Raw genomic sequence first — 12,052 nt, 5'->3', positions numbered from 1 at the left:
AAAGTGGGGCTCTTGTCGCTGAGACCACAAGTTCCGCGGTTTTCCGAGTTATGAATGTCTACCTGACGCAAAGGATGCGATTAGAAAAACTAGACCACGTCCTGCGTGAGAATTTTCGTTTGGGTCATGGCTACGTCTGTCTATTTGCGGCCGGCGTGACAATATACATAGCTGCATTTTATATAAAAGTATCTATATATTTATATACATAGCTATAGATATTGACATATAGATTTATAGAAACAATCAAATAGGTTAAGATATAGTTTAATTGCAACTTTTTAATAAAGAAAGCAATATTAGTTCTATAACCATTCTTTAACTTTCAATACATTTTAATTCTCTCATTTCCTTCAAATTTTGATTGTAGCCACAACACTAGAACCCTATTTTCTAACATCTGTGTCATTAAACAGCCAATATATTTATTAAGATCCCCCCCGTTATTAGCACAAGAACACAATCTTAATGTTGATATGATAACATTAATATAACTTATATGGTATAAAAATGTAGCACATATATGTTAACTAATTTTATTGTTATTTTCAAGAATCCCAAAGATCTGTTCCAGTTTTTTAGCTACATTTTCCTAAAAACCATTATCATTGCTATATCCTAGCGCCAATAGAAATCTGGAGATGTTAAATATTCTATAGAGAATATTGCAGCAGAGAACTAGGTCACTAGTGTATTAAAATACCATTTCTATAACATCCTTTTTATGTAAGTGTCAAAACACTGTGCATACATGCATACTTCCAGGATTTAGAGTTTACAGCCAGATGGGATAAATCTGTAAAACTGGTGAATGTTGCTGTATTTACCTACTTGACTCTACATCATGAAATTTTAATGTTAGCTTTAAGGCCTTCTTTCTTAGACTTCTCAGACTGGAACATTTTAATTGTGATTTTTCAATGTAATAATTTTTGATCTTACCACAGCAAACTGAAGCAGATCGTCCCCCAGCTCATTCTTTATTTTCCTGAAGAGACTGACCACGGTCTTACAGGGACCACACCATGCTTGGTATGCATCTACAACTGCCAAGAAAGAGACAGAGTGCTTTGTCATAAATCAACTTTCTTCTATTCCTAAAATTAAAACAATTGTCAAAATTTAGTTAAAAGCAGTCGTGATGATAAACAATACAACAATCCAGATTTAGTCTGCACAACCTCCCCCATGAGAGTAAAAAGGAGAACAGGGTATAGGCGAGCAAGAAAAAGTGTATATTATCTGACAGAGCAATGCTTAAGGTAGCATGCAAAGAGGACAGGACACAACCTAAAGTAATGGACATCTGAAAAACCCCATAAAATATATGAAGTATAAGGAAGAAGACATGTAGCAGCAGGAACCATGGGGCACAGGAAACAACACTGGGTGGGAAAGAATGAGAGATCATCAGGATTAAGAGGAGATAACGTTATGTACCTTGTGGAACAAATGGTATATTAATGGAGGGGGTGCAGGCCCAAATACAAAACAAATGAGTCAATGTCTATCCAACAAGCCAGTATGTTAATCGATTTAAGTGATCATACCATTCTGTAATTACTGAAAAGTTGTAAAGATGTTAACAGATGTCGTTTCGATGAGGCACTCAATGTTAACTGCTGCTTATTTGTTATGTATTAGAATAACAATGTAATACTATCAATAAAAATATTCTTTTTTTAGAAAAGAAAGAAAAGTTATGTACCTGGCATTTCAATTCTCTGTCCCGCGTAACTTTATCAAGTTAATAAATCATATAATACATCTGGCAGGTCAGTTGATCCCAAAATACACTTGAAAAACATTAATTTTTCCCTGTGTTCTTAATAAAAATAAAAAAAATTCCAGCTGAAATCCTCGAGACAAAGCAAGACATCTACCTGTTTAGTTTCAGTTTAGATCTTCATCTGGCAGAGACCTCCTATAATGGCAGAGGCCTGTTAGAATGCCCTGCAACAATAGCAGTTCAGTCTGAAGGCGACTTGGCAGAAACATAAAACATCCTCTGAACTTAAGGGATTTGAGGTACACAGTTATGAATATGATGATGATACCTATCATGGTGGACTGCTTTTGCAGGAAAGGTAATGTTCCTTTCCTATCATCTGGTCTTCATTAGTATTTACAACAGATAGCAAAGGGTAGCAATGAGACCATGAGAGCCCAGGAGACAAGGAGAAAAAGGAAAACAATCCACCAGACCATTCCCTCGCAACAACATAAATACTGCCCACACCAGAGGATCTGCTTTTTTTCCTCTTCGTCTTGCTGACACTCAGGCAGATGCAAGCAGACCAACCTGCTCAAGTTTCAATGAGGAGACTGCCCTTGTAGTCATGTTTGCTGTCAAATACTACAACTACATGGGCTCCTTCTCCTTCAGTGAAACACAAAAGGCAGCCTTCTGTCAACATATTGAGGGAGGAGGCCTGCACCGTTGGGGGCAAGATGAGTGGAGGCAGGTGAAAGAGAAGTTCTCCAGGATTCATTTGGATGACGTTCTGCTTCGAGGGCCAACTGGATCCTGCTTCTGTTTCATCTTCCTTAGGAAGGCTGTACTTTCCCCAGTGCACCCCTTCAACTGCTATATGGGCAGCCTCTTTTAGACAACATGAATGTTGTGGCAGGTAAGATTCTAAAGACCTCTCTCCTTTCTCTGTCTCTCACCAAAAGCAAACTTACAATCACTAACCCTTATCTGTCCTTTACTCATAACTGTATTGTTTATCACATATGCACTACTCATAAACACTTTCTAACACAACCCCTATCAATTACTACATATTATATAATCTTTTATTTCAAAATCCTTTCATATAGCAACAGTTTCAAATAAATTGGTAGTTTCGGCTGAGGCAGGAGTCATTGCAACAGCTGCAGGGCAGGTTTTACAATGCCCTCCTCCGTAGATACACAACTGTATATATCCTAATGCTAAATTGACCACAACCCTACACCGAAAAATCATGGACAAAAACACCTTTCTTCACTATGAAAGCTATCACCACAAAAGTCTCAAAGCCAACATCCCCTACAGCCAAATGTTGAGAATTAGAAGAAACTGTTCTAGGAGAGAAGACTTCACGGCACACTCCCAAATACTAAGTGATCAGCTAAGTATGAGAGGCTATCCAAGTAAGCTGTTGAAACATTCCATGAAACGTGCCTGGTACACACCGCGAGAACAATTACTAAAGAAAAAAGAGAATAAGCCACTTGAAAGGCCAGTGTGTGTAACAACATTCGGCCCATATACAAATAAATTCAAGGCAATCATCTTAAAAAATTGGCACTTGATTTCGAACCTAGAAGTTCCAATGGAAAAACCATTGTTCGCATTAAAGAAAAACAAAAGTATAGGACAATACATTGTCCGAGCGGACATGGGAATAAGCCAGGCTAAATCAGATCTACGCACTTTGTGGAATCTTAAACCCGTAAAAGGCCATCATAAATGTGGCTTTTGTGTGTCTTGTGCCAACATGATAGAAGGGGATGACTTTCAATTTAATGCATTGAAATGGTCTCACAAAGAATTCACCAATTGTAAAACCTGCAATGTAGTAAATGCCATCATCTGTCCGTGTCCTAAATTGTACTTCGGGAAAACTACCCAACGAGTAAATCAGCGAGTGGCGCAACACCGATCAAGAATTAGACACAAGGTGTTGACTGCCCCTATGGTACAACACTTTGTGGAGTATAAACATACTGAGAAAGATTTTAAATGGACAGTGCTATCTGCAATCAAAATTCCCCCCTGCGGAGGAAATGTTGATGCCATGCTGCTAAAAAAAGAAGCATACTTAATTCTTAAATTCAACTGTGTGGTGGATGGGATGAATAAAATGTCTGAATTGCAATGATCCACTAACTGAGCCCCCTGCCCTCACCACCGTCAGGTAAAAAAATGTGCCAGCCATCACAGTTAACATGACTTGATCCCAAGAGAAATGCACAACATAGCCGTTAATATCAAACAACACACTTGACAATCAACATTTTAAAACACTACAAGTTCCATCATGCTTAGCATCCCGCTTAAGGGTGAAACACTTCCAGGGGACCGTGAACAACAACAGTTGAATCGCGGGAACCATGAAGCCGGTTATGCGGTGAAACGGAGGATGTAATTGCCGACTTGTCAGGAACAACAGGAGGTAGGGAACTATAAAATAATTCGAACACTGCATATAGCACCACCTCCGTTTTAGACTTGTAAGTGGAAAATAAAATTTACATACCAACATTTCAGGAGCTCTACGAAATAAAGACACAACAGTGAAGCGGAACCGCATTGAGAGAGAACACTTCTCCCGTTTACAAGTAAGCATTTACGATGCAGGTAAACAATTTCGAACATGCGGCTATACTTAGTTGTTGATTACATTTTTTAATTAAATTCAACAGCAATAAGTACCCATGATGAAAAGAATGATACACCGATAACGCAACCATCAGGGAACTATTAAACCACGGTCAAGTAAGTGCAGGCACCTTTATCAAATAAAAAGTTATGTCACTGTTTTTAATGTAGAACACATTGACATATGAGTAGAACGATATCAGCATGCCCTCTCCTCATTTATTGCTTAGGCATGGTTTAAGTGAAGGAAACAAAGACGCCCTACGCAAGAAAACGATAGAGAACGAACGCTCTGAAAATTAAGGTAACCTTTTATATAAAATGACAAATTAGCGATTCAAATAACTCAGAGAACAGGAGAAGCTAAAAATCCCTAATTTTTACATCATAGGTACCCAGCTCAGCCCTGAGGAAGAACCCGGTTAACTTAGTTAAGGGTTCGGAAACGCGTCGGCTGTTCGGCTGTTCCAAGGGAAGCTACACTTTGGTGGTCATAGGATTTGAATATCCAAGTTCACAAATAGGGCGATCTAAGTCAATTTTTAGGAATTACAAACCCGAAAGGCCCATTGTGATTAGTCCTACAAACTTTGAATACTATGAAATTAGGACTACTACAGAAACAAACTCTGGTGTACCGAATTTAGTTGTTTCATTAACATAATTTTGTTTAATCAATACGTTTAATTGTCATTGAATGTTGTCATTTATGTATCCACATATCACTATGTATATGATTTATGTCTGTATTAACTGTTTTAAGTTATAGGTGTGTTAAAACCTCTGACTCAAGTCGAATGTGTAAATACATGTAAATTGAAATGTAATGTATGAATTAATACAGGAGTCTTCGCAATCCAAAAAACGAAGTTCCAGGGCTGCTGTTAAATAAAGAGCAGTCTTTAATGAAATTCGAGCCCAGGCACTCCCCTTTTTTGCATAAAGATTGATTGTCCAGCCAGGGCCCGTAGGACAAAACCCCTTTAGTTTAAGAACCAATCTTACTAACACACTGTAGCTATTTCTATCCCTTGTCTAGTTAAATCTTAACCATAGATTTGACAATGTTTTTGAATGACTTTTAATTGTAGTCAAATGTAACCTTGACATTTGCACTCTTATCTAGTCTTATTTAAAAAAAAATCCTTTTAATTATCTGTAATGTTGTTACAATACAATACAATACTAAGCCACCAGATCTGGCATTATGCGGGCCCCATTCGCTGTTGTGAAACGCCCATAAGCCAGGATTTCAACTTTTTCTTCAGGAGGAGCTCTCACTGATGTCAACAAAGGGTTCAGGACGTAGGAGATCAGGACTCAATCCAGCAGAGGCCAGCAGCAGGGAACAGAGAGGTCCAGGCAGGTCCAGTTGCAGCTGGTCAGCTGAGTAGTTGCAGATAGGCCTCTGTAAGCTTGTTGTGTCCCTGTAGCTCACACAAGAGTTTAGTAAACTGGCCTTTGGAGTCACTCTGGGCTGCCTGTTATCAAGGCAAGTAGGTCCAATATTTCTTCTTTGAACAGCAAGGCAGTTTTTCAAGCAGCAGGACAGTCCTTCTGGCAGCAAGGCAGTCCCTCTTCGATCTCCCACAGGTCCAGGAGTGTTCTTAGGAGTGGTCCTCCTTTTATACATGGTACCAGCCTCTGTGTGGGGAATTCCCTGGCCTCGACCAAAAGATGGTTCAGGTCAGTTCTTACCCTTCCCCTCAGTGTGGCTCCAAACTGTCTATGGTAAGAAAAGGCAGGACAAGCCTGGTGTCAGGGTCCTTGGTGTGTGCTGTAGGTAAGGTCCTTTAAAATACAATCAGGGCAGTGTACATCTCCTCCCCCTGTCATCCAGCCAGGAAGATCCTCTCTCAGCTATGCCCAGGTCCCACTGTTCACTGTCTGGGCCCAGTGCACATATTTGATGGTGGAACCATTAGCAGGCTCAGGCAGCCCAGGGAGATGGAAGCTCCCAGATAAGTCCTAGAAACTTTGGGCGGGAAAATGGCAACTTTCTAAAAGTGCCATTTAAATATTTGTATCTATAATCTGGCTTTAACATTAAAGAGGATTTCAAATTAAAATTATTTGAGTGTAAACATCACTTTTGTATCTGCTCTCAATCTAAAGTTAGGACTTTAACTGACTTTAATCCCATGCTAACCTATGGGCCAGATACGCATTACAGCAGTGAAAAATGACTTTAGATGTTTTTCACTGTCAGGGCATGTAAAACTTAAGTACACATGTCTAACTTTGTAAATACCATGCAGCCTTCACATGGGCCTTTAGGGACTACCTTAGAGGTGACCTATACGTATTAAAAAGGAAGGCTTAGGCCTGGTAGAAGGTTTATTCTCTCTCTCTCTCCCTAAACACAAAAAAGAGTCATAAGAAAATATTTAAAGACCACAAATACATTTCTACCAACCAACTACAAGCACACAAAAGAAGTGCAGCAGATCTATGTGGACCTGTCACACTGGTTAGGTCACAAATCAAGAGTCTCTTCATTCAAACAAATAGCTTTATTTGGATTACAAAAGCACTCACCCATCTATAGGTGACATGCTTCTTCATAGGGTTCCTCCTCACACCACTTCCCAAAAGTCAGTGCTGTGGGCTACATATCCCTAGAAGGGAGGAGCTCTTAAGGTTTTTTTTCATCTGTGCACTATGTGAGTTGCAAGGTAGAGGATGGGATTGGCAAAATGTAATGTATTCAGTTTGCAGGTTAAAAATACCTCTTGGTGTATTAAGTGTAATCGTTATTGAGTCTCCGTAAGGAATATCTCAACAGAATAATAAAGGTGATAGGACTTCAACACAGTAGTTATAAAGGGGTCAGCATGTTTCTGCCAATCTCAATATCCTTCTATGAGTTGTATGTCATTCTTCAGGAATATAAAGGCTTCTATATCACTCTGCAGAAAAAGTCTGTGACAAAAGAAAAAATCAATTGTAAGAAAGGGTCAACCATACAACCAGTGTGGCACTTTGAATGTGGATGTGTTCCCCGTTGTTGTCACTTAAACAAAGAAATCGAATGACAATAGACAAACATGAGACTTCAGTATAGGTTTGTTTCCATGACACGAGCATGCATGTGTGTACCACAAAAGATTGGGTGTTTATGCTCATCATGCACATTCTGCTTTTTCACAATTATTACATGTGAAAGAAAGCTGTGTGAACCACATTCATCATAGCAGTATATCAAAAATGTATGTATGTCCTTACCCAGAAACTTTGGGTTTCAGGCCTCAGTTTGCAATCTCTCAGACAGCATTGTCACAGGGCTAAAACTATGGATTAAGGTGATCATGGTAGTGAAAGTCTTACAGACACAAAGAACCTCTTTCAGCATAAAATGTTTTACTTGTACATGATTAAGGACAAAGGGTCAATATATGCACCAAGACTTTTCAGAATGTCAGGTATTTATACAATAATATTTCCAAAATTTTGGGGTCAAATGTAGGTAATCTACATTTACCGATTCTAAAATACCGAATTTTACTGATTCGGTATTTAAGAATCGGTAAATGGTATGTAGGAAAAAATTTGGTAAATGTTACTGAATCAGTAAGATTCAGTATTTAAGAATCGGTATTTACTGTTTCTGTAATTCCCATTAACTCCTATGGGCTGGGAAGCCATTCACTAATACCGATTCGGTAAATACCGAATCGGTAATAGGGGGAGAATATATGATCAAATCCCGCATTCTTTTTCTCCACAGGGAATCACAACGCAGTCGTTATCACGACCGCGCTGTGATTCCGCATACCATTACTCCACAAGTGGGAACAACGACTTGCGGAAGGGGGCGCTGGAAGTTGGAATAGTATAATTTACTATTTCAACTCCAGTCTGTGCGGACACTAGGGAAGGTGTTGGATTTTAAACTCAACACATACCCCACACCCTCCGCAAGTCGTTGTTCCGACTTGCGGAGTAATGGTATGCGGAATCACAATGCGGTCGTGATAACAACCGCGTTGTGATTCCCCGCGGAGATAAAGTTTAGTTGTAAACGTTGTTTACCATAGGGAGCACATATTCAAGGGTGGCCGGGTGTCACATTGACACCCTGTTGCACCCCAGAATAGTGCATGGGTGCACATATGGCACACATACATGCCCTAAGGGCATGTATGTCTGCCACATGGCACTTCAAATAAAATTCAAAAGTGAATTTTTAAAAGAATTTGGTAATTACCACCAACTTGAAGTTGGTGGTAATTAACAAATTCTTACAGCACATAAGCACTCTTTAATGTGCTTTCTACATAGCATTTACCGATTCGGTAAATACCGATTCGGTATTTACCGAATCGTCACCTTCTTTGGAAGGGGGTAAATACCGGTCGGTACCAGCCGAAATTCAGAAAATTACCGAATTTCGGCCGTTACCGACCGGTATTGGGATACCTACATCTGGCCCTTTGTCTTTTATTTTTGCGGTTAGATGTTGAAAATTGTAAAAGTATGTTACGTATTTGGCAAGCACCTTAATCAAAACACAAAATCTAATAAGTGCCCTCAAAGTTCTTCCATGGTGCTCTGTGTCTGTCAAAAAGACATTCTCAACAACTCGTTTGTTTCTTTGTGTAGTCATTCTAGAAAATCTATTCATCAATTTATTGAAAACAGTATTTCACTAAATATCCTCAGTCAAGAAACTTGAATAGTCACCATTGCAAGCAATATATGTGATTCGTGCATGAGCAATATACCAATGCTTAGCCATTGCAAACACAGTCGAATCACTGCTGACAAATAGTTCATCATTGTGCGGAAATTGTGGCCTAAGTCAATTGCTGCTCATGGACTCAAAATCAAACACAAGTCTCACAAAATATACAGAGTGGACTCAAACATTTCCAGGTCTGCTGAACTGCAAAGGAGTCTGGGCCATATGTAGGTAATCTACATTTACCGATTCTAAAATACCGAATTTTAGCGATTCAGTATTTTAGAATCGGTAAATGCTATGTAGGGAAAAATTTGGTAAATTTTACCGAATCAGTAAAATTCGGTAATTACCGATTCGGTATTTACCGATTCGGTAATTCCCATTCATTCCTATGGGCCTGGAGGCCCATAGGAATGAAAGAGAATTACTGATTCGGTAAATACCGAATCGGTAATAAGAGGAAGACTTACAAGGGTGGCAGGGTGTCACATTGACACCATGTTGCACCCCTGAATAGTGCATGGGTGCACATGTGGCACAAGGGCATGCATGTCTCCCACATGGCACTGTTAAAAATTGCAAAAAATAGCTTTTTTAACTGTTTTCAATATTTACCACCAACTTGTAGTTGGTGGTAATAACGAATCCTGAAATGAGAAAAGCACTCATTTGAGTGCTCCCTACATTAAGGATTCGGTAATTTACCGAATCAGTATTTTAAAAATTTGGTAAATTACCGATTCCTTAAATTACCGATTCGGTAAATTACCGAATCCTTCAATTTGGCCTCCTACATCTGAAAAGCCTAATATTGGTCGGTAACGGCCGAAATTTGGTAATTTCGGCCGTTACCGACCGGTATTAGGCTCCCTACATATGGCCCTCTGTCTGGGTCAAGGAGACAACGCGGACTGTCTGTGCAGCCCCTAATAAAGTTGTCTCTACACGAGTCATTATATTTGCCACATCTGAACAGAAGCTCATGGGAATTGTGGTCCCTGCAAAATGTTGACACCCGTATTGTGTCTGTGCTAGGACTTATGGAAATTGTGGTCTTAGCCAAAAAAGGCTAATGAGCCAAATATGCCCCTTCAATCATTACTGTCAGTTACTGACACATACATGCACCAAGAATAAAATGAAGAATAACCAAGAGACACGGTGGCGACTCCTGAAAGTAAGGGGCCATTTTCTTTGTGGGTTTTACAGTATGTCCAAACTCATGGGGCATGGCACAGTGATTGACCTGGATCTTCAGAGACACTGGGAAATATGGCATCATAGCAATTGCAATACCAGTGGAGTCATCTATTTGATTAACTGCCCGTGTTGGCTTCGCTACATAGGGATGACCACACACAAAATAAAGATAAGAATAATGGCATATTGGAGCACAATCAAAGGCCAACAGAAAAACACTAAGATGACCCAGCATTTCCTAAGGAAAAATCATGGCGAAAGGGATTTTTTTAGGATAGTGATTGATAAACCGGAAAACCTGTCTCTTTCTTAGGGAATAGCATTGGGTTTATATGTTGAAACCCATATATTGGGTTCAATGATGACATACCGGGGATCAGACTTGATTGATGTGGTCCTTGCTTTTTGATACTTTCATCGTATACCATCCCGTGCACCTACTGAGCTGCTCATACTACTTCGTCTAGGGGACTTGGCTGGCACTGGTAAGCGGGCCCTCTACCTACTTGCTGGAATAATATCTTCTACACTATGGTAGGAGCACCCCGGGGGCTCACTGAGTAACAGACATTACTCGCCCTCCTCCAACATAGCATTATTGGACCCTGAATTATCTATGTGTGTAATAGCTGCTGCTACGCTCCCGGACCTTTGGGGCTGCTTGTGCTGCCACATTTCTCACTTTATTGCCCACTGAAAAACGGCCCCCGCGTGGTGGCGCCGTTTTACATTGGATAGGACTATTGAAGCGAAGTGACTTTCAGTGGATCACGATCGCCCGCTGAGTGGTGTTGGGTCCTCAGATGGTGCTACTCCCCCACTGCACATTTGCGACAAATTAGACTGTTCTTGCAGCTGTGGAGAGGATCGGTACCACGCTTGAGACCACCCAACATCACTGGAAAGCAAAATAGATGCAGTGATGGCGGATCTGACGCTGCTACATGCATACAAGGTCCATACTGCAGAGTTGAATATCATGGAGCATCAGTCTAGGACCTGCGAACTGCACTCTTCAATGCGCATGATGGCAGAACGAGTGGAGGTCCTGGAGCGCTGCATGGAGGATGTGGAGGGATGCTCACGTTGAAACAATGTACGAGTGGTGGGTTTACTGGAGGAAGAGGAGGGATCAGATGCCGTCTCTTACGTGGAACAATGGTTGCGACAGATATTACCTCAGGAAACTTTTTCGCAGTTTTTCTCGGTGGAGCGTGCTCACAGTGTTCCAGCATGCCTGCCACCCCTGGGCTCCAACCCAGGCCATTTTTGTTCCAACTCATACACTACTGTGACAGGGACACCATATTGCGTTAGACATGAAAGCTGCAACAGATCTCAGTGGATAACAGTAAGATAATGTGTTTCCCAGATTACACTGCAAAACTGCAAAAACAACAATGCTCCTTTTTAGTAGTAAAGCGCTGCTTCAGTGACCTTGAGATTTGATATGCTCGCCTCTTTTCGGCATGCCAGAGGGTGGCTGCAGAGGTAAAACACACTTCTTCAGTTCCCCAGAGGATGCGCGGGCACAATGGATCTCTGACTGCAGATCGGTCATTATGGACTGATGCCGAGACCCTTGGCATGGTGGCTCTGGGACAGAGTGGCCAAAGTCCCTGACCATGACACTCTTCTCAACAGATGAATGCACCCGACTTAGAGCAAGTCATATTGGAATATCATCAGGTTTGCAGCGATATGCAATCACACCAAGGCTCGGAGCTGGTGACGATGACTTGGATTAGTCAATCAGCAACAATGGCTCCACATCTACATGACCGTCTCGGGTGGACTCA

General features: G+C 40.7%; 1 protein-coding gene across 1 annotated transcript in view; it reads right to left on the bottom strand.

The window, feature by feature from the left end:
• Nucleotides 1–12,052, bottom strand: part of NME9 (NME/NM23 family member 9) — a 703,404-nt gene that overhangs the window by 445,896 nt on the left and 245,456 nt on the right. Inside the window, exon 5 of the mRNA XM_086955486.1 lies at nt 943–1,046. Coding sequence (XP_086811612.1) covers nt 943–1,046 — 104 coding nt within the window. The remainder of the gene's footprint in view (nt 1–942; nt 1,047–12,052) is intronic.

This window comes from Lissotriton vulgaris, chromosome 2_1, assembly GCF_964263255.1.
Source record: "Lissotriton vulgaris chromosome 2_1, aLisVul1.2, whole genome shotgun sequence".
Taxonomy (NCBI): domain Eukaryota; kingdom Metazoa; phylum Chordata; class Amphibia; order Caudata; family Salamandridae; genus Lissotriton; species Lissotriton vulgaris.
Note: the sequence above shows the minus strand (reverse complement) of the source record. Positions and strands in the feature narration are given on the sequence as shown.